The 23,223-nt window shown below is 44.0% G+C and overlaps 2 protein-coding genes across 7 annotated transcripts in view; both read right to left on the minus strand.

Moving 5' to 3' along the window:
* The window catches only part of LEPROT (leptin receptor overlapping transcript), a 30,608-nt gene extending 24,705 nt beyond the window's left edge, over positions 1-5,903 (minus strand). Inside the window, exon 1 of the mRNA XM_089687953.1 lies at positions 5,798-5,903. Coding sequence (XP_089544079.1) covers positions 5,798-5,813 — 16 coding nt within the window. The 5' untranslated portion in view covers positions 5,814-5,903. The remainder of the gene's footprint in view (positions 1-5,797) is intronic.
* A 9,674-nt stretch (positions 5,904-15,577) lies between these two features.
* The window catches only part of DNAJC6 (DnaJ heat shock protein family (Hsp40) member C6), a 139,168-nt gene continuing 131,522 nt past the window's right edge, over positions 15,578-23,223 (minus strand). For all 6 annotated transcript variants that reach the window (XM_089687958.1, XM_089687959.1, XM_089687956.1 and 3 more), the window contains one exon: positions 15,578-18,751. In XM_089687958.1, coding sequence (XP_089544084.1) covers positions 18,650-18,751 — 102 coding nt within the window. In that variant the 3' untranslated portion in view covers positions 15,578-18,649. The remainder of the gene's footprint in view (positions 18,752-23,223) is intronic.

Raw genomic sequence — 23,223 nt, forward strand, 5'->3', positions numbered from 1 at the left:
GGAGTGTTTTACTAGGAGGCGGTGTCTGTGTGCTTCACTGTAATCACACTGTGCACAGCCATCCAGAGCAGTGTGCCCGAGCTGACACGGATGAGAACCGTTAATAAGCAAAACAGTTCTCCTCCCCATCAGAGATCGTCGGAAATCACAGGGTGTCGGCGAGTAATCACCAGACGGGACTCGGTGATTGACACCTGTGGCCACAAACGGCGGCACAGGTAAGGCTCACGCGCGCCCCTACCCGGAAATGCGAAATCACACATTTATACGTGATTTTGCGCGCTTGTCCCACCCTGTAGCAGTATTTCTCCTATAGGGCGGTCAGGAAGCGGTTCATTTGCAATTAGTGTCTGTGTATAAATAGTCAATGAGTTTGTTAGCTCTGACATGGATGCAATGAGCAGGCTAGATACTGAGAAAGGAACTGTCAAAAGATCTGTGTAACAAGGTAATGCAACTTTAAAAGATGGAAAAATGATAAAAAAAAATGTCCAAAACCTTGAATATGCCAGTCAGTACTGTTCAATCACTTACTAAGAAGTGGAAAATTTGGGGATCTCTTGATACCAAACCAAGGTCAGACCAAGAAAGTCTGCAGCCACAACTGCCAGAACTATTGTTTGGGATACAAAGAAAAACATACAGCTAGCCTCAGAAGTATAGGCTGCTCTGGAAAAAAGACGGTGTGGATGTTTCAAGGAGCACAATACAACGATACGTGAACAAAAATAAGCTGCATGGTCGAGTTGCCAGGTAGAAGGCTTTACTGTGCCAATGCCGCAAAAAAGCCCGGTGAGACGTGTCAAGGTGTTATAGGGGATAAGGGAACCGGGATTTTGTGGCACTGGTACAATAAATGCTTCTGTGTGGCATTTTTTTGTTTGGCGTAATCAGTAATTTTTTCAGTGTAAAAAAAGTCACGATTTCTGTCAGGTTGTGCAGGTTTGAGCACAACTGTACACACCCGGATCAGAGCAACCATTCAAGGACTGAGCTCATACAACTGTATCTATGCACTGCATTGAACTTTGAAACTATATAATGTTACAGCGGAAGTAAAGTGTGGTGGGGGTGGCCAGCAGATGCCAGAATGTACTAGAAGGCACAATATATGTCTGATAATATACACAAGGATTGCTTGTTAAGTGTTAGTTTACTTTTCACAATAAAAGAACATGCAAACTAACATCCTACACCCCCCCAACCCCCACCAATGTAAAAAATTACCGGATTTTACGCTCCATAAGACGCACTTTTTTCCCCCCCAAAAATGGGGGGAAATGTCTGTGTGTCTTTTGGAGCGAATATGGAGCGGCCGGCCCGGAATTCCCCCCGTGTTAGAATACCAGGCCTGCCGCCTGGCTCCAGCAGTCCCACGTGTTCCTCGATCCAGCAGTGTCCTTAGTCTACTCTCCCCGGCGCCGGCATTGGGCACCCGGCTGTGACAGCTTGGGGCTTCACAGCTGGGTGCGCACTGCGCATGCGCGAGAAGCGCTGCACTTTGTGAATGGTTATCTGTAGTCTTCTGGGACCTGTCACGTGTCCCAGAAGATTTGGGGAGGGAGGTGGAAGGACAACTCTGCAGAAGAGGGAGCGGGTACTTGTCAAATTCGGGTACCTGCCCCCCCTGCTTCCAAAGGGTCATCTCCTGTACCGCGTCCGCAGTCTCTGGTCATCTCCTGTACCTCGTCCGCAGTCTCTGGTCATCTCCTGCACCGTGTCCGCAGTCTCTGGTCATCTCCTGTACCGTGTCCGCAGTCTCTGGTCATCTCCTGTACCGTGTCCGCAGTCTCTGGTCATCTCCTGTACCGTGTCCGCAGTCTCTGGTCATCTCCTGTACCGTGTCCGCAGTCTCTGGTCATCTCCTGTACCGTGTCCGCAGTCTCTGGTCATCTCCTGTACCGTGTCCGCAGTCTCTGGTCATCTCCTGTACCGTGTCCGCAGTCTCTGGTCATCTCCTGTACCGTGTCCGCAGTCTCTGGTCATCTCCTGTACCGTGTCCGCAGTCTCTGGTCATCTCCTGTACCGTGTCCGCAGTCTCTGGTCATCTCCTGTACCGTGTCCGCAGTCTCTGGTCATCTCCTGTACTGTGTCCGCAGTCTCTGGTCATCTCCTGTACCGCGTCCGCAGTCTCTGGTCATCTCCTGTACTGTGTCCGCAGTCTCTGGTCATCTCCTGTACCGTGTCCGCAGTCTCTGGTCATCTCCTGTACCGCGTCCGCAGTCTCTGGTCATCTCCTGCACCGTGTCCGCAGTGTCTGGTCATCCCCTGCACCGTGTCCGCAGTCTCTGGTCATCCCCTGTACCGTGTCCGCAGTCTCTGGTCATCTCCTGTACTCTGTCCGCAGTCTCTGGTCATCTCCTGTACCGCGTCCGCAGTCTCTGGTCATCTCCTGTACTGTGTCCGCAGTCTCTGGTCATCTCCTGTACCGTGTCCGCAGTCTCTGGTCATCTCCTGTACTGTGTCCGCAGTCTCTGGTCATCTCCTGTACTGTGTCCGCAGTCTCTGGTCATCTCCTGTACTGTGTCCGCAGTCTCTGGTCATCTCCTGTACCGCGTCCGCAGTCTCTGGTCATCTCCTGTACTGTGTCCGCAGTCTCTGGTCATCTCCTGTACTGTGTCCGCAGTCTCTGGTCATCTCCTGTACCGTGTCCGCAGTCTCTGGTCATCTCCTGTACCGCGTCCGCAGTCTCTGGTCATCTCCTGTACCGCGTCCGCAGTCTCTGGTCATCTCCTGTACTATGTCTGCAATCCATTGGTTCAGAATATTTTTTTTTCCTGTTTTCCTCCTCTAAAATCTAGGTGCGTCTTATGGTCAGATGAGTTTTATGGAGTGAAAAATACAGTAGTTTTTACTGCCCACACAGCTGGTGCAAGGGTCTGGGAATTTGAAAGTCATGGTCTTTTTCCAGGACGGATCAGAACAAATCTGATTGATCAAAGCAGTCACGTGCCAGCACATGACCAACCAGAGTCACTCTGATCCAGGAGAGGGAAGACGACTGCAGCTTTCAAATCCCTGAACCTCTGCACCGACTGCATGGGCATTAAAAGCTAAATGCAGCAAGGGACTGGGGGATAGGGGGTACGGTGTTTTTTCGCCTTTTCATTTTTTTTTTTTTTTTTAAATGAACTAAAGTAAAAACTAACATCCTACATCCCATCCCCCCCCCCAGCACTTCCCTCCATAGATGATTATCCGTCACTACCCATGGAACTGGTGCAGAGAATCAGGGATCTGAAAGCCTCTCTTCTTCCCCCTCCTTCCTTAACCACTTGCATACCGCCCACCCACAATGTACTGCTGCAAATAGCTTCCTGAAATCATTGCAGCACTCTGCTTTACTACTTCTCGCTCTTGGGATGAGTTATATAAACATCAAAATGTCTTGATGGGTCAGTCTGGCGGAGTGGGCGTTCCTAGGCAGGCTGCATGCAGACCACCCTAGCTAACAGCCACACGTGATGTTGGGTGACATGCTTGAAAGTATAACTAAAGGCAAAACTTTTTCTAGTTTTGGATGGAGTGGAGAGGGACACCTATTAGGTTTCTATTGCTGTCTGTGTCCCCGTATTAGGGAAAGTCACCCTCTCTATGTGTCCCATTTACAGTTAAAGTAGAACTACAGGCAAAACCTTTTTCATTATGGAGTAAAGGAGGGTTATAACCCGTCAGTAATTTTTTTTTTCCATCTGTGTCCCCATTGGGGAGATTTCCCTTCACTTACTGTCCCATAGCCAAAACAGGAAGTGAGAGGAAATCTCTGCAAAACAAGGGAATTCCTTAAATTTTGCTTTGCAAAATTTTTTTTATTAGATATGTTCTATAGCAGAAAGTATAAACCTTTTTTTTTTTTACTTAATTTGTGGCTTTTTTTTTTTTTTAAATGCAAAAAATAAAAAACCCCAGTGGTGACCAAATACCACCAAAAGAAAGCTCCCTCTGTGTGAAAAGAAATAATAGAAATGTCATGTGCAGTGTTGCATGACCGCGCAACTTCCAGTTAAAGCAGCGCAGCATTGCAAAAAACAGCCCGGTAATGAAGGAAGGGGTAAATCTGGTAAGTGGTCAACACTGAAAATCCCAAATTTTGGGTTGTCACCAAAACAGGAATACAGAAGAAATCTTCCAATGGGGACACTAATTCTGGTGACAACCAGGGATTCTCTTGTTTTGGAGGGATTTCCTCATCCTGCTTTGGCTATGGGACAGGAAGTGAAGGGAAATCTCCCCAATGGGACACAGATAACAAAAAAAAGAAAAAAAACTTAAACAGGCATTATAACCCTCCCTTATGCAGGCCATAGACGGGTCGAAAACCAGCCGTTTAAAGAAAGAAAAAAAAAAAAGCGAAAAATCGGTCGTTCAATAGGCCACCGTTACCACCAATATAAGAAAAAGAAAAAAAAAAAAAAAAAAAAAAAAAAAAAAAAATCGGCCGATTTTTGTCCCGTCTACGGCTGGCATTTAATTACTTCTGTCCCTTGCAGAGAGCTCCACTATTAGATTTGACATGAAAAAGGTCTTGCGGTTGCAACAATGTATCCATTTGTATTCATTTTGGATACAGATGTTTTTATTCGGATACAAATAGATACATTGTTGCAACCGCAAGACCTTTTTCATGTCAAATAGAATAGTGGACTAGAATTCTTCTTTTTCTTCTTCTTCTCTTTCTTCTTCTTGCAGGTCACGGCTCATGCACAGATTTTTTTATTGGTAAAATGATCGGCCGATTTGCCCATCATTGCCGGGAAAATCGGCCGATTTTTTTCCAACTTTAACGATAACAAAAATGTGCCAAAACCCCGAAAAACGGCCGACCAATTAACCCACTAAAATATTGGTGCAAAAATCGGCCGATATTTTTTTTCGGCCGATTTTCGACCCTTCTATGGCCTGCATTAGGCCCCTTTTACACAGGCGTTCTGTGTTTTTTTTCTTCAGTTCGGTAACGTTTTTCCAAGAAAAAACGGATCAGTTTTTCATCCGTTTACATTTGTTTTTCATCCATTTTTCAATCGGTCCATTTTTTTTAAACGGAAGAAAAAAAACGGATGTTAACATTAACGGATGTAAACAGATGATCATCCATTTACATCCACGAGTGTCAAACTGGCGGCCCTCCAGCTGTTTGCAAACTACAAGTCCCATGAGGCATTGCAAGATTGACAGTTACAAGCATGACTCCCAAAGGCAGAGGCATGATGGGACTTGTAGTTTCACAACAGCTGGAGGGCTGCCAGTTTCAGTTTCACACCCCTGCGCTATTCCATAGAAATACACGGGTGTCCATTTTTCATCCATAAACGGACAGATGAAAAATGGACATACGGAACGCCCGTGTGAAAGGGTCCTTACTCTATCCAAGATGAAACAAAAACCCCCCAAAGTTTTTATAACAGTCTGTGCCATGATGCCCCCATATCAGGGGTGTCACAGGGGCAGGAAGTGAGAGTAAATTCCCCCAATGGGGGTCACTAACAAATAAAAAGATTCCCCGCTCCATACAAAACTTAAAAAAAACAAACATATTTAAAGTTCTTATATCCAGGACAAGAGTGTACAGCAGATTCTTGCCTGCTTCTGCCCTGCAGGTACTGAAAACATGCAGTTTGTTTGTATTTTGCAGCTGATCAGTGGGCCTGTCATCACCTGGGCAGTGTCAGCATGTAACACCAGAGTGCTGTGCTGTGTGAAGGGGTGACAACAGCATCCTATGTGGAACAATAGAGTAGCTTGTTGTGGAGGAGAGCAGCCCCGAGTGGAGGCGGGGAGGACACAATGTACACATTACCTTTTATCCCTGCCATGTTGCAGCCGCCTCTCTCTGTTTACACTGCCAACTTCCTGACACCCAGCCAGGCTCCGGAAACAGGAAGCGCCTCCGCAGCAAACCTCACCTCGGCTCCCTGATTGGACCACAAACTCCCTCTCGTCGCCAAGATTGGTTACTTAGCTCCGTCGCTCAAGAGAAACCGGCAGCTGATTGGCAAAGACAGTCTCTCCGCCCTCCCCCTCATGTTGTTGTGGGACAGCCGGGCAGATTATCAAACTCTGGAAGCCTACTGGTCAAGTGGCTGGAGCTGTACGCTTTCTGATTGGACAGGGGGCTCCCTACTTTACCTCTATTGGTCGCTTCGATGTGTGTCAGGGAGACAAAGAGCTCTGGAGTTTTGTGTCATGGATTTACCTCATGACTTGTGTGTCACCTGAGGAATGTACCAGTGTGAGGGGTGCAGGGGGTGCCATTCATAAACTGAAGTGCAAAATAAAAAGTAGAATAATAAAACATGCACGGTCGGTGTATTACAGCAGCTCTAGGCAATTTATGGCACTTTGTGTTTACATTTTAAAATCTGTTTCTTTTTTTTGCTAGAAAATGTCTTAGAGCCCCCAAACAAATATATAACTATATATATATACATACACACACACTATATATATATATACACACTAATAGATATATACACACACTATATATATATATATATACACACTAATAGATATATACACACAATATATATACACACACTATATATATATATATATATATACAGTGGGGATCGAAAGTTTGGGCACCCCAGCTAAAAATTTGTATTAATGTGCATAAAGAAGCCAAGGAAAGATGGAAAAATCTCCAAAAGGTATCAAATTACAGATTAGACATTCTTATAATATGTCAACAAAAGTTAGATTTTATTTCCATCATTTACACTTTCAAAATAACAGAAACCAAAAAATGGCGTCTGCAAAAGTTTGGGCACCCTGCAGAATTTATAGCATGCACTGCCCCCTTTGCCAAGCTGAGACCTGCCAGTGTCATGGATTGTTATCAATCATCGTCTGGGAAGACCAGGTGATGTCAATCTCAAAGGTTTTAAATGCCCAGACTCATCTGACCTTGCCCCAACAATCAGCACCATGGGTTCTTCTAAGCAGTTGTCTAGAAAACTGAAACTGAAAATAGTTGACGCTCACAAAGCTGGAGAAGGCTATAAGAAGATAGCGAAGCGTTTTCAGATGTCAATATCCTCTGTTCGGAATGTCATTAAGAAATGGCAGTCATCAGGAACAGTGGAAGTTAAAGCAAGATCTGGAAGACCAAGAAAAATATCAGACAGAACAGCTCGCAGGATTGTGAGAAAAACAATTCAAAACCCACGTTTGACTGCACGATCCCTCCACAAAGATCTGGCAGACACTGGAGTTGTGGTACACTATTCCATTATAAAGAGATACTTGTACAAATATGGTCTTCATGGAAGAGTCATCAGAAGAAAACCTCTTCTACGTCCTCACCAAAAATCATCGTTTGAACTTTGCAAATGAACATATAGACAAGCCTGATGCATTTTGGAAACAAGTTCTGTGGACCGATGAGGTTAAAATTGAACTTTTTGGACGGAATGAGCAAAGGTACGTATGGAGAAGAAGGGGCACAGAATTTAATGAAAAGAACCTCTGTCCAACTGTTAAGCATGGGGTTGGATCAATCAGGCTTTGGGGTTGTGTTGCAGCCAGTGGCACAGGGAACATCTCACGAGTAGAAGGGAAAATGGATTCAATAAAATTTCAGCAAATTTTGGATGGTAACTTGATGCCATCTGTGAAAAAGCTGAAGTTAAAGAGAGGATGGCTTCTACAAATGGACAATGATCCTAAACACACCTTGAAATCCACGGGGGATTACATCAAGAGGCGTAAACTGAAGGTTTTGCCAAGCCTTCACAATCTCCTGACCTCAACATAATTGAAAATCTATGGATAGACCTTAAAAGAGCAGTGCGTGACAGACAGCCCAGAAATCTCAAAGAACTGGAAGACTTTTGTAAGGAAGAATGGGCAAAGATACCTCAAACAAGAATTGAAAGACTCTTGGCTGGCTACAAAAAGCATTTACAAGCTGTGATACTTGCCAAAGGGGGCAGTACAAGATATTAACTCTGCAGGGTGCCCAAACTTTTGCAGACGCCATTTTTTTGTTTTCTGTTATTTTGAAAGTGTAAATGATGGAAATAAAATCTAACTTTTGTTGACATATTATAAGAATGTCTAATCTGTAATTTCAGTTTCAGTTTTCTAGACAACTGCTTAGAAGAACCCATGGTGCTGATTGTTGGGGCAAGGTCAGATGAGGCTGGGCATTTAAAACCTTTGAGATTGACATCACCTGGTCTTCCCAGACGATGATTGAGAACAATCCATGACACTGGCAGGTCTCAGCTTGGCAAAGGGGGCAGTGCATGCTATAAATTCTGCAGGGTGCCCAAACTTTTGCAGACGCCATTTTTTTGTTTTCTGTTATTTTGAAAGTGTAAATGATGGAAATAAAATCTAACTTTTGTTGACATATTATAAGAATGTCTAATCTGTAATTTGATACCTTTTGGAGATTTTTCCATCTTTCCTTGGCTTCTTTATGCACATTAATACAAATTTTTAGCTGGGGTGCCCAAACTTTTGATCCCCACTGTACACGCGCACACACACACTATATATATATATATATATATTTATTTATTTTTAAAGCAGAGGTCCTAGGGAATAAATTGGTGGGTTTTTGCATTGTTTTTGCATTGTTTCCATGTCACACGGTTTTTCAAACACAATTTTGGGGGGAAAACACACTTTTTTGAATTTTATTGCAAAATACACAACATATAACCCAATTTTTGGGGGGTTAAAATGTAAAAGATGATGGTACGCCGAGTAAACAGATACCAAACACGTCACATTTGAAGGCCAGGTTCACACAGGTGTGGCCGTGCGGACCACGATTTGCGCGGGCATGAGAGCACATTCATTTGAAAGGAGCCCCGGGACACGTGGGGAAGAAGTCCCTGCACTTCTTCAGAAATCGCAGCTCGCACGGGAACCTCAGTTCCCAGTAGGGTTGCGAATTCCAGTGCGGCCGGCGTGCCATTAGAATTAATGGCACCCGCTTGTGGGTCCCGCATTCCTCTGTGTGGGTGGTGCGGCTGCACGGATTTGTGTGGGTCACGCAGCGGCACCACCCGCACAGATGCGAACCAACCGTAAGGCGAGGTTCACACCTATGCAGTTTACGTTTGATCCCTTTCTGCAGTACTTTTTGTGGTGCTTTTTGCGTTTTTGTTTCTTGTTGCTAGGCAGATTAAAACGCAAAATGCATAAAAAAACTCAGCTAAAACCGCACTACATGCTTTACTGCAGCGTTTCCATTGAAGTCTATAGAACCAATAATGCAATTTTTTGCGATTAAAAAAGTCCCTGACCCTTTCCAAAAAACGCAGCAGGTAAAAACGTGGAGATGTGAACCTGTCCCACAGGAAATTGTGTTAAATGGACTGTAGTGCGTTTCTGCAAAGCGCTGCGTAAAATGCTTAGGTGTGAACCTGGGGTAAGGCCCAGTTCACACTCCATGCGTTTCAGTTTTTTTTTTTCTGCATCCAAAACACATAGAAAGTAGGTTATATGGCTGTCAATGTCAATGTTCACATCAGTGCTTGAGAGCGGCAGGAGGGAGATGTCCCCTCCCGATGCTGGTACAAGAGAGCCGACCGCTGTCTAGGTTCACAACTGTTTTCTGTTGCGTTTTGCAGAAACGCACAGCAGTCCATTTAACAAGGTTCCCTATGGGTAAAGTTCACATCTGCGCGTTTTCACCTAGTGCGTTTTTTGGAAAGGGTCAAGGACATTTTTACACGCAAAATGTTGCGTTTTTGGTTCTATAGACTTCAATGGAAACGCGAAATTCATACCAGACCCTTATTGGAGCATGCAGCCCGGCAGGCCAGGAAAGGGGGAGGGACAAGCGAGCACCCTCGTTGGGGCCACACATATGCATTAGGTGGGCGGTAAGGGGTTAAAATGGGACTAAAGGGGTTAATGCTCACCTTGCCAAGGGTCCCTCGTTGGGGCCGGTCGTCTTGTGTGTGCTGGTCTTCAGGCACCTTCATTGGCCAACGTGGGTTGGCGTCACCTCTACACATGTGCAGGAGCCACTCATTCCGGAACACACAGATTGGCCCAATGCTGTAATCTGAGCTGTGCATGTGCCATTGATTTCAGGTATTTTCTCCAAGGGGTGCGCTACCAAATATTACATTGAGGGTGCCAAGAATTTTGTCCAGTCTATTTTTGGGGTTTTGCATGGAATGTGTCAGATTTGCCTTTTTGTTTCTCTACTTGTTTGTATCATACCGATACAAACAATAGCAATAAACACGAGAATGCCGAAACATTTGTAATTGCAACAATTTCCTGGGCGAAGTGGTGCGTTATCTGACAGAAATGCGGGGGGGACAAGATTTTTGGCCATGACTGTAGTTACCGTCTTCCCAGCTGGACCAATGTAACTATGAAAAACTACCAATATCCAAAATTCTTCTGTAACCGCTTCCCGCCCGCCCTATAAAGAAATGACAGACGGCGACACTCTCGTTCTGGCAGTACATCATATGACGTCCTCCCACTGTAGCTGCGCATGCGCGCCCTGGGGGGGTGTGGTGATCGGTGGTGCACTGTGTCCCTTGGACACAGCGGATCACCGATAGCAGTAAAGAGCCAATGACGTAGGCAGGGGCGGACTGACAACTCATGGAGCCCCCGGGCAAGAGGGGATCATGGGGCCCCTGTGTCCTTGCCCAAACTCAAAAAAGCCTATGAAAAAGGTACCAGGGGCATCTCATGGGGCCCCCTACTGATCCCGGGCCCTCGGGCAGTGCCCGAGTTTCCAAATGGTCAGTCTGCCCCTGGATATAGGCTCTATCACGTGATCAGCTGTGTCCAATCACAGCTGATTGCATGTAAATAGGAAATGCCAGGTATCAGCAGTCCTCTCCTCACACTGACCGCGTGTGAAGAGGAGAGAGCTGGTAATCGGCTTTCCTCAGAGAAGACATGTAAACTGATCATCAGTGCCCTGATGATCAGTGTAGCCCTATCAGTGTCCATAATTGCCACATACCAGTGCCCATCAATGCCACATATCAATGCCCCTCAGATCTGCCTTTCAGTGCTGCCTATCAGTGCCACCTAAGAGTTCCAATCAGTGTCGCCTATCAGTGCCATTTATGAGTGATGCCTGGTAAAGCCCATCAATGCCTCCTCATCAGTGCCCACCAGTGATGCCTATCAAAGCCCATCAATGCCTCCTCATCAGTGCCCATCAGTGATGCCTGTCAATGCCCACCAGTGATGCGTGTCAAAGCCCATCAGTGCTACCTATCAGTGCCCATTATTAGTGCACATTAGTGAAAGAGAAAAATTACTTATTTACAAAATTTTATAACAGAAACTAAGAAAAAACTTTTTTTTTTCAAAATGTTCAGTCTTTTGTAGTTTGTTTAGCAAAAAAATAAGAAAAAAAAAACAGTGGTGATTAAATAACACCAAAAGAAAGCTCTATTTGTCTCAAAAAATGATAAAAAGTTAGTCTGGGTACAGTGTTGCATGACCGCGCAATTGTCAAAGTATGAGAGCGCTGAAAAGTGGCCTGGGCAGGAAGGGGTAAAAGTACTCGGTAGGCAAGGGGTTACATTTTCACAATAATATCAAATTCAGAACCAGGGGCATCCCTAGGGTTGGTGTCACCCGGTGCCGGAACACTTGGCAACACCCCCTCCAATGATCCTCGCAGGATGGATCGGATCTGCAGATTGAGCATAATGGATCGGAGTCCGATCCATTATCCTCTCCAATCTGCAGATCCGATCCATCCTGCGGGGATCGTCGGCTTGCAACCTATACGAGGTTAACTGATCCCTCCACAAAAAGGTAAGTTTTAAAGCAAGCCGACGATCCCTGCAAGATGGATCAGATCTGCAGTTGGGGAGCATAATGGTTCTGACTCCGATCAATTATGCTCAATCCACAGATGCAATCCATCCTGCGGGGATTGTCGTCTTGCTTTAAAACTTACCTTTTCCTGGAGAGATCAGTTAACCCCGTATAGGTTGCAAGCTGACGATCCCCGCAGGATGGATCGGATCTGCAGATTGGGGAGGATAATGGATCGAAGTCCGATCCATTATGCTCAATCCACAGATCTGATCCATCCTGCGGAGATTGTCGGCTTGCTTTGAAACTTACCTTTTCGTGGAGCGGGTCCAGTGTCACCCCGTATAGGTTGCATGCCGACGATCCCCACGGGATGGATTCCCAACATTTATATCCACGAAGGCCCCTTCATCCAATCACCATGGAGTGTGTCATGCAGGGGCGTCCCTAGGGTTGGTGTCACCCAATGCGGTAACACTTGGTGTCACCCCTCTGACAATCCCCGCTGAATGGATCAGATCTGTGGATTGAGCATAATGGATCGAACTCAGATCCATTATGTTCAATCCGCAGATCCCATCCATCCTGCGGGGATCGTCGTCATGCAACCTATATGCGGTGACACTGGACCCGCTCCACGAAAAGGTAAGTTGTAAATCAAGCCGACGATCCCCGCAGGATGGATCGGATCTGTGTATTGGAGAGCATAATGGATCGGACTCCGATCCATTATGCTAAATTCGCAGATCCGAACCATTCTGCGGGGATCGTTGGAGTGGGTGTCACCAAGTGTTATCGCACCGGCTGACACCAACTCTAGGGACGCCATGCAATAGGTGTCACCCGGTGCAGCGCACACGCCCCGCACCTGCCTCGGGACGCCACTAACTAACCTAATTTGGAATGCAGCCGAGTTCTCCATTCCTTCTTAGTCCTCCCTGTAGTCAGAATCCAGAGAGCACCAGGAAAGGCAAACCATAAGAATGCCATACTTACCGAACGTGTGGCATAAAAATGCATAAGGAGGCTCAGTAAGAAAAGAAACGCATGTTTAATTGCTTCAAACCACAAACAAGCATGAAAATAATTTTCTCCTTAAAAATATTAAACAGTTACATTGTTACTTTCTGCGGGATGATGAAACGATCATTTTATTCAGAGTTCGATTTGAAAACTTTAGGACACAATGCTAAAGCCATGGAACCACGGCGAAGAGCCTACGTGGAGAAAAGGATACAACACATGGATGGTTCTCGTTTTATTATATAGGTCCAGAACACACAAGAAATATCTACAAACAGAAAATGAGAAACTTAACAAATCACAGAATAAGTATTCACATTCCAAGTAAATATGACAAGCAATGTTTTTGTTCAATGCTCATTTGCCGTTGGATGACCTCTTTGTTTGCTTTTATCAGAACGTTTGTATCGTTTTGTATCTTGTATGTTATGTTGTTTGGGGAGGGGGGGTTGCATATTAAAAATTAAAAAATACCCGCCATCTCTTTAAAGGTTTTACAGTTATCTAAATATTAAATAGAATATAAACCCAACTCAACAATCGACATTTCGGGGGTCTGTTTATAAAAAAAAAACTGAGACATTCGCACAGCTGTCACGAATAATCCCCATATTTGTGACTATTACGTTTATTTACTGGCCCCATCTAGTGGCCATAATGCAGTATTTTTCTGAAATACCTCAATCGGGAATATACCCCATTATGGGCACTAGATGGAGCTGACAATCATAGGAAATGATCATACAAGGATTGTTCTTGATGGGTGTATGAATTATTTTATAAATAGACCCTTTAAAGGGGTACTGTACATAGAAATAAAAACAAAACACAAACGATAAACAGAAAACATTTCAAAAACATGAACCGAATGATTGTCTTTGGGACGCAAATTTGTACATAAATGTCCCGAAAAATGGTCTTGTTTTGCTTTCCTAATTAGCGTGAAATGGGGCTCATTTAAATGATGTGCAATAACAAAATATTGGTGTTGGTAATAATAAAAAGACCTAATTTTATTTTCCTGCTCTAAATTGATTTATTGGACTTATACTCAAACATTAAACAGTTTTCTGGATAAATAAATAATAGAAAATCTAAAATACTTTCGCCGGAGAAAATGCTTCTCTGGTCACCCTTCTGTTGCAGTCATGTGAGCCACAGCCTAGGCATTTGGTCACATGACCTCTACCAAAAGAGCCGATTCTCCCGCTCAGTGGAGGTCATGCGCCTAGGCGTTGCGTTACATGAGAACTCAAACGTGAACCCAGAGTTTTGCTGTGTTTGTAAACAAAGTACCTTGGAAATGGAAGCATGCACATGCTTAGAAGTTAGGATTCTGTCCGAGAGTGTTCCCGAATGTGAAAGTCTATCAAAGCCATGGGTCCAAACTCCATATTGGTTTTTCAGCCTGCAAAAAGGATATTACCTGTTCTCCTCCCCCCGTGTTCAGGCCCAGTGATTGGCTGATTAAGCCTGAGCACTGCGCCCTGGAAGGAAGGTCACATGATCCCCATATCCAGAAGTAAAGGGTGTTCCCGATGGCTCAGATAGACGATGCAGCATCAGGGGAGGGGGGGCATGGCAGAGGTGGGTGGAATGTGGATTTTCTGGAAACCGATCACTTTGCCAGTCAGGAAGGAGATCTTGGATCACTGACTAGAAGGCTGTCTGGGGCCTGTCTCCTTACTACACAGTTTTACAGCTTTTAAAATGGAAAATCAATATAGGGTATTGTATAACAGAGCATGCTGTCTCACTATGGGTCAGATAATATGGTCTGGCGAAAGAGAACAAAGGAAAAAAGGAGGAACGTACAATCGTTACAAGATAGGGGTCTCTTTATTGAAATAAAATTGCTGTGTGAATGCTTTGCTTCAACCACTTACACAACCGTCCCAAAACATCCCTATAGTCCCATATGGAAGAGAAATATATTTGCAAAACAATATTCTTCCCAAATATATTGCCATATATTTGAAATGCAACAATTTTGACCATATTTAATATATTTCAAAATATATTTCAATAAACACACACACATACATATATATATATATATATATATATATATATATATATATATACACACACACACACACACACACACACATATATATATACACACACACACACACACACACACACACACACACATACATATATACATACACACACGCACACACACTGCATGTTGAAACACATTTTTATTACAAAATATATGAAAATTATTTTTAAAAATACATTTCATTCAAATATACTGTATGTTTTTAAAAATACAAATGTACATTTTTTTAATGCATTTACAAATATAAAAAATAATTTTAACATATATTTTTACATATATGTTCAAAAAAAAAATCTGAAGAATATATTTAAATATATATATTTTTTTAAATATATTCTTCAGATTTTTTTTTGAACATATAAAAAATAATTTTAACATATATTTTTACATATATGTTCAAAAAAAAATCTGAAGAATATATTTAAATATATATATTTTTTTAAATATATTCTTCAGATTTTTTTTAACATATAAAAAAGTAATTTTAACATATAGTTCTACATTTTTGGAATGCATTTACAAATATATGTAAATTTGCATTTTTAAAGACATACAGTATATTTGAAATGTATTTTTAAAAATAATTTTCATATATTTTGTAATAAAAATGCATTTCAACATGCAGTGTGTGTGTGTGTATATATATATACATACACACACACACATACATACATATATATATACATATACACAGTTACAATCCCCTTGGGATTACGTGGAGTTTTGCATGAATTGGGCATAAAATGTGCTCTGAACGTCATCTAAGTCACAACAATAGAAGAACACAGTCTGCTGAACATAATACTACACAAACATTAGATGTTGCCATGGTTTAATTGCACATAACATGTAAACATTCACAGTGCAGGGAGGAAAAAGTATGTGAGGCCCTAGCTTAATGACTTCTCCCAGAGCTGTTTGTTTATGTTTAACAGACTGTGTTCTATTGTTGTGACTTAGGTGATGTTCAGAGCACATTTTATGCCCAATTCATGCAAAACTTCCCGTAATCCCAAGGGGTTCACATACTTTTTCTTGCAACTGTATATATATATATATATATATATATATATATATATATATATATATATTATGGCCAAAATTAAAAAATATATTTCTTCCATGTGGGTTGTGTCTAATATGTTTATTTACTATGATGATCAGCTCCATCTAGTGGCTGTGATGCTGTATTTTCCTAAAATACCTCAATCATGGCCACTAGATGGAGCTGATGGTCGCAAACCATATTAGACACATTATGGGGATTATTTATAATGCCTGTGCAAATGCTTGATCACAATTTTTTTTCATTTATAGATCCCATTGTTTTAGGTTGTATTTAAAGGCCAAGTCCACTCAAAGATGACATTTCTTTTTTTTTTTTGTGATTACTAGTCATTTGAGTCATGTGCTGGCCTCTTATATCCTTCAGGGAAATTAGTGGTAAGAAATACCCACCAGTAACAAGAAATCTAAACCCTAAGGCCCCAATCACACACATCGATTAGCTGTGTGACCCATGCTGGGCCATCTTTTACTGATATGGGGATTCACAGGCGCTGCGTGCATCCCCGTGTCGGTGTCCCATTGTTGTCTATTGGGACACTCAACTGCACGGACAGAACCGCAGTCTCCCAATATGACATTGTGATAAAAATTGAGATCACCTTGGGGTTCCTGTGTTCCAAAAAAAGGGGACGTTTGGGGAATTTTTGTACTGTTCTGGCATTTTTATTTTAGCAGAATTTAATTTTTTTTCAATGTTTAATTTTATTATTTACTGAAAAATAAAAAAAGACCAAACAGCGGTTAATAAATCCCACGAAAAGAAATTGTATCTCCCACAAATTATATAAATATTATATGCATCTACATACAGTGCTGCATAACAATAGTAATTGTCAAAATAATCACAGTCTTGAATACTGGCCTGATTATAAAGGGGTGGTTAAAGCTGAACTCCGAACGCAAAAACTTTTATTGAAATGTATTCCTCAATAGCCACAAAGGATATAAATCCACTTTGCGTGCACCACGTGCTTAACCTCTTCACGCCGGCCGAACGCAAATGTGCGGCCTCCCGGCGTCTGGGCCTAGACGCCGAGCGACCGCACATTTGCGTTCTATTAAAAAAGGACATATGTGCCGAGAGCATGCGCCCTGCGCGCTCCCAGTACTCACGGAAAGGTCCCAATCTCTTCTTTCGATCGGGACCTTTCCCGATCATGTGACCTTTCCCGATTATGTGACTGCCGTGACGGCGCGTCACATGACCCTAAACCCCGCCCTGCCTCCCGGCTTCTGAAACTCTTAAAGGGCTGGGAGGCACCAGCGTGAAGGGGTTAAGCAAAATCCAGTTATTACCTTGTAAATGTAGCTGTGAAATCATTACTGTGCTGCACAGAGAGCAGAGCTGTGGGAAGGACCCGGCAGACCCCACCCACTACAGGCCACCTGTAGAAAACTACAGGAGGGGGTGGAGACAAGACCAGTCACCCTGCACAAGGAGAGAGAGCAGCAGTGACTGGTCTTTATTACAGGGAGCTCTGCACAGAGGGAAAGTCTCACTCTGGATTACTGCACAGATCTGGAAAAAGTACACCAAGATTCCAGAATACAAATGATGAATGGATTTAGACAATATTTGGTTATGTCGAAGTTCAGCTTTAAAGTTTATATAACATTTAGGCATTTGGGTTTAGATCTACTTTGAGTCAGACTTACGTGACCATTTCAATCCCTTATGATGGTGTCACGGCGCCTCTGGTGACGTTTCTACAAATTGAGAATAATCGGAAACAGTGGAGACCATACTGACACTTTTAGAAAATGTATATTATATAAGGCGCGCTTGTTAGAGCCCAACCTCTGACACCATCATAAGGGATTCAAATGGTCATGTAGCAAGGTGGCTAAATGGTGGGCAGCACAGTGGCTAAATGGTTAGCACTTCTACCTGGCAGTACTGGGGTTGTTGGTTCAATTCCCAGCCACGGCACCTCCTGCCTGGAGTTTGCATGTTCTCCCTGTGCCTGTGTGGGTTTCCTCTGGGTACTCTGGTTTCCTCCCACACTCCAAAGACATGCTGGTAGGTTAGTTGGCTCCTGTCTAAATTGTCCCTAGTATGAGTATGTATGAATGTGAGTTAGGGACCTTAGATTGTACGCCCCTTGAGGGTTAGGGACTGATGCGTTGCGTAAATGGACAACGCTATATAAGTACCTGAAATACATAATAAAAATAAATAAACTTCTGTAGTTGTAGGATAAAGGTGCCAGATGGATATCAGGGATGGATGGATGGATGGATGGGAGCAGTAACACTGAGGCAGCTCTTCTTAGAGGCGCCTTCCTCTCTTTTTCATACTGACACTTTTGTCATGGACTTGTGTAAAAGGCAAAGACACCAACTGCTATCGGGACAGTCCCCTAATAGAGAGAACAAGCCGGCATCTGATCCAAACCCACAGCTGTCCACCAGAAAAAAAAAAAAAAATATGAAATATGACCTCTGAGCGGAGTTGCCTTTTAGGTTTAACATTTTAACTCCAGGACTTGAATTTAAAACCCATGTTATAAATAAATAAATATATAAATAAAAAACAATACAGGGAGGGATAGAAGACGACCATCATTACTGCTACGAGAAGAGTGCAAAATGCAAAGTCACATCTCTGAATTAAGACCATACTCAGGAGTCTAGAAAGAGAGAAAAAAAAAACCCCAAGAAGATATCTGAATGTTCATGGATGGATCTTATACTAGACGGAAGCTACGGGAGGGATTCGCAGATTGATGGTTAATATAATGGTTTCTGTCCTTGGTTATCAAATTCTGACCAGGCGTCGTTTAGCTCCATAAAAATCATCTTTGCATATTGCTCATATGGCTGTCCTGTGGCCTGTAATAGAAACAAATCGACGTTATTATTAAATCATCTCACCTTACAGAAATAGATAGTACCGTACCACTTCCCCACCAGAGCACGTGTCAAACACAAAGCCCGTGGGCTATTGCATGCACCCCGCCCATCTCTGCCCCCCACCTTGTCTGAGCCGTCAGGAGTGAGAGGACGACAGAGGTCCTATGCCAGATCCTGCTCCAGCCCTCCTCTGGTCCTCCTCCAGACCCTGCATTTTCTGATCCCTGGTTATCCTCTAGACCAGGGGTGGGCAACTCTTGCCCTCCAACTGTTGCGGAACTACAAGTCCCACCATTCTTATGCCTCTGGGAGTGATGATTTTGACTGTCAGTCTTGCAGTGCTTCATGGGACATGTAGTACAACAGCAGCTGGAGGGCCGCAGTTGCCCACCCCTGCTCTAGACCAAGCTTCTTTCTGGCAGCAGCACAATGTAAAGGAGTGTGACTTCACCTCCGCAACATCTCCAAGATACGCCCGTTCCTAACCACGGAAACCACTAAGCAACTTCTTCACTCCCTTGATATATCTCGCCTTGACTATTGTAACTCCCTCCTCATTGGCCGACCTCATCGCAGGCTATCCCCTCTTCACTCTATCATGAACGCTGCTGCCAGACTCATCCACCTTACTAACCCCTCTGTATCTGCCACCCCTCTCTGCCAATCCCTCCACTGGCCTCCACTCAGTGTCTGCCACCCCTCTCTGCCAATCCCTCTACTGGCCTCCACTCAGTGTCCTCCACCCCTCTCTGCCAATCCCTCCACTGGCCTCCACTCAGTGTCCTCCACCCCTCTCTGCCAATCCCTCCACTGGCCTCCAATCAGTGTCCTCCACCCCTCTCTGCCAATCCCTCCACTGGCCTCCACCCCTCTCTGCCAATCCCTCCACTGGCCTCCACTCAGTGTCCTCCACCCCTCTCTGCCAATCCCTCCACTGGCCTCCAATCAGTGTCCTCCACCCCTCTCTGCCAATCCCTCCACTGTCTCCCAGTTGCCCAACTAATAAAAACACTAACAATGACCTATAATGCCATCCACAACACTGCCCCAATTTACATCGCGATCTTATCTCTAAATATCACCCAAACTGTCCTCTCCGCTCCTCGCAAAACCTCCTACTCTCTAGCTCCCTTATCTCCCCCTCCGATGCTCGTCTCCAAGACTTCTCCAGGGCATCACCCATCCTCTGGAACTCCCTACCCCAATCTATCAGACTATCGCCTACTCCAATTACTTTTAGGCGATCACTGAAAACCTATCTCTTCTGGGAAGCCTATGCCGCCCTCTGCTAATACTGGAATCTTCTACTCTTCCAACCACTCCATCCCCCACAGTTATTACCTATTGTACCATTCACCCCTCCCTCCTAGATTGTAAGCTCCAAGGATCAGGGCCCTCAAATCCCTCTTGTATTGTTACTGTATTGTCTCCCGTTATATTGTAAAGCGCTGAGCAAACTGTTGGCGCTATATAAATCCTGTATAATAATAATAATAATCCTGTGATGTAAGGGAGGGTGGAGAACTCTATAATCCTGATGGTGGTGGGGGGATGGGCTCTTGACCTGCGATATAAGGGGGTGCTCTGGACATCTAGTCTTACAGGTACAGCCGGCACTTTGAGGGCAACCATAATGCTGATGCGGCCCGCGATTGAATTGAATTTGATGCCCCTGTTGTAAAGCATTTTTTATAATTTTTTCTTCATGTTAAAAATTAGCATTTTTGGCAAAAAAATTGTTACAACCCCCAGAACATTATATATTTTCTGCAATAGAGGCCCTGTAGAAAAACAAAAAGATGGTAGTTGCACTTTATTTTATGTTGCACAATATTTGCACAACTGTTTTTTAAATACATTCTCAGGGGAAAAAAAACCCAATAGAATGTATTTTAGTGCAAACAAACACAATACAATACCCAGTGATTTGGTCAAATATAAAATAATGGGTTGTGTAGAGTAACTACAGTGAGGAACAGAAGTATTTGAACCCCCTGCGATTTTGCAAGTTCTTCCACTTAGAAATCATGGAGGGGTCTGAAATTCACATTCTAGATGCATTCCCACTCTGAGAGACAGAATTAAAAAAAAACAGGAAATCACATTGTATGATTTTTAAAGAATTGATTTGTCTTGCACTGCTGAACATAAGTATTTGAACACCTAAGAAACAGCAAGAATTCTGGCTTTCAAAGATCTGTTACTGCGCCTTTAAAAAATCCACCTCCACTCTATTCATTAATCTAACTTAGTAGCACCTGTCTGAGGTCTTTAAAGACACCTGTCCACCCCACAGTCAGTCAGACGCCAACTACTACCATGGGCAAGACCAAAGAGCTGTCAAAAGACACCAGAGACAAAATTGTGGACCTCCACAAGGCTGGAAAGGGCTATGGGCCAATTGCCAAGCAGCTTGGTGAAAATAGATCAACTGTTGCAGCAATTGTTAGAAAATGGAAGAGGCTAAAGACGACTGTCAGTCTCCCTCGGACTGGGGCTCCATGCAAGATCTCACCTCGTGGGGTATCACCGATGATAAGAAAGGTGAGGAATCAGCCCAGAACTACAAGGGAGGAGCTGGTCAATGACATGAAGAGAGCTGGGACCACAGTTTCAAAGGTCACTGTCGGTAGAACACTACGCCGTCATGGTTTCAAATCATGCATTGCACGGAAGGTTCCCCTGCTCAAGTCATCACATGTCCAGGCCCGTCTGAAGTTTGCCAATGACCATCTGGATGATCCAGAGGAGGCATGGGAGAAAGTCATGTGGTCAGATGAGACCAAAGTAGAACTTTTTGGTCTAAACTTCACTCGTCGTGTTTGGAGGAAAAAGAAGGATGAGTTGCATCCCAAGAACACCATCCCTACTGTGAAGCATGGGGGTGGTAACATCATGCTTTGGGGGTGCTTTTCTGCGAAGGGGACAGGACGACTGCACTGTATTAAGGAGAGGATGAATGGGGCCATTTATTGTGAGATTTTGAGCAACAACCTCCTTCCCTCAGTCAGAGCATTGAAGATGGGTCGTGGCTGGGTCTTCCAACATGACAACGACCCGAAGCACACAGCCAGGAGAACCAAGGAGTGGCTCCGTAAGAAGCATATCAAGGTTCTGGAGTGGCCTAGCCAGTCTCCAGACCCAAATCCAATAGAACATCTGTGGAGGGAGCTAAAACTCCGTGTTGCTCAGCGAGAGCCCCGAAACCTGACAGATCTAGAGGAGATCTGTGTGGAGGAGTCGGCCAAAATCCCTGTTGCAGTGCAAACCTGGTCAAGAACTACAGGAAACGTCTGACCTCTGTAATTGCAAACAAAGGCTTCTGTACAAATATTAACACTGATTTTCTCAGGGGTTCAAATACTTCTGTTCAGCATTGCAAGACAAATACATTCTTTACAAATCATACAATGCGATTTCCTAAAAATTTATTTTAATTCTGTCTCTCAGAGTGGGAATGCCCCTACAATCTGAACTTCAGACCCCTCCATGATTTCTAAGTGGGAGAACTTGCAAAATCGCAGGATGTTCAAATACTTCTGTTCCTCACTGTAGATACCAAACATGTCAAGTTTTAAAATTGCATTCGCCCGTGATATTGCAAAAAACTATGGTACCTAAAATTCTTTATAGGCAAGGCTTCAAAAGCCTTTTTAGCTCATCAATTAAAGTTAAAGTGTTACTAAATCCAGAACAGTACAATCAGTCTGTAGATGCAGGAAAGCATGCTTGTTATACTCACTGTGAAACCTAAGGGATAAATCCTCTGCACTGTGTAAAAGGGATGTTTGATCCTGATTTCTCTGATCATCCCCTTCTTCCAGTGTCTCCCTTTTATCTCCTGATAAGACATATATCGTGTGGAGTCACTCTAGCAATACACACCAAACTGAGCATGTGCAGAGAGGTTGTTTTTTTTTCTCCTGGACCCTGCATTCACTATATCTGGTCTCCCAGAACCCTGTGTTCACTATATCTGGTCTCCCAGAACCCTGCATTCACTAAATCTGGTCTCCCAGAACCCTGCATTCACTATATCTGGTCTCCCCGGACCCTGCATTCACTATATCTGGTCTCCACAGACCCTGCATTCACTATATCCGGTCTCCCCGGACCCTGCGTTCACTATATCCGGTCTCCCCGGACCCTGCGTTCACTATATCTGGTCTCCCCGGACCCTGCGTTCACTATATCTGGTCTCCCCGGACCCTGCATTCACTATATCCGGTCTCCCCGGACCCTGCATTCACTATATCCGGTCTCCCCGGACCCTGCATTCACTATATCCGGTCTCCCCGGACCCTGCATTCACTATATCCGGTCTCCCCGGACCCTGCATTCACTATATCCGCTCTCCCAGGACCCTGCATTCACTATATCTGGTCTCCAAGAACCCTGCATTCACTATATCTGGTCTCCTCGGACCCTGCATTCACTATATCCGGTCTCCC

This window comes from Staurois parvus, unplaced genomic scaffold (assembly GCF_062004578.1).
Source record: "Staurois parvus isolate SC_StPar_1 unplaced genomic scaffold, SC_StPar_1.0 ptg000441l, whole genome shotgun sequence".
Lineage (NCBI taxonomy): Eukaryota > Metazoa > Chordata > Amphibia > Anura > Ranidae > Staurois > Staurois parvus.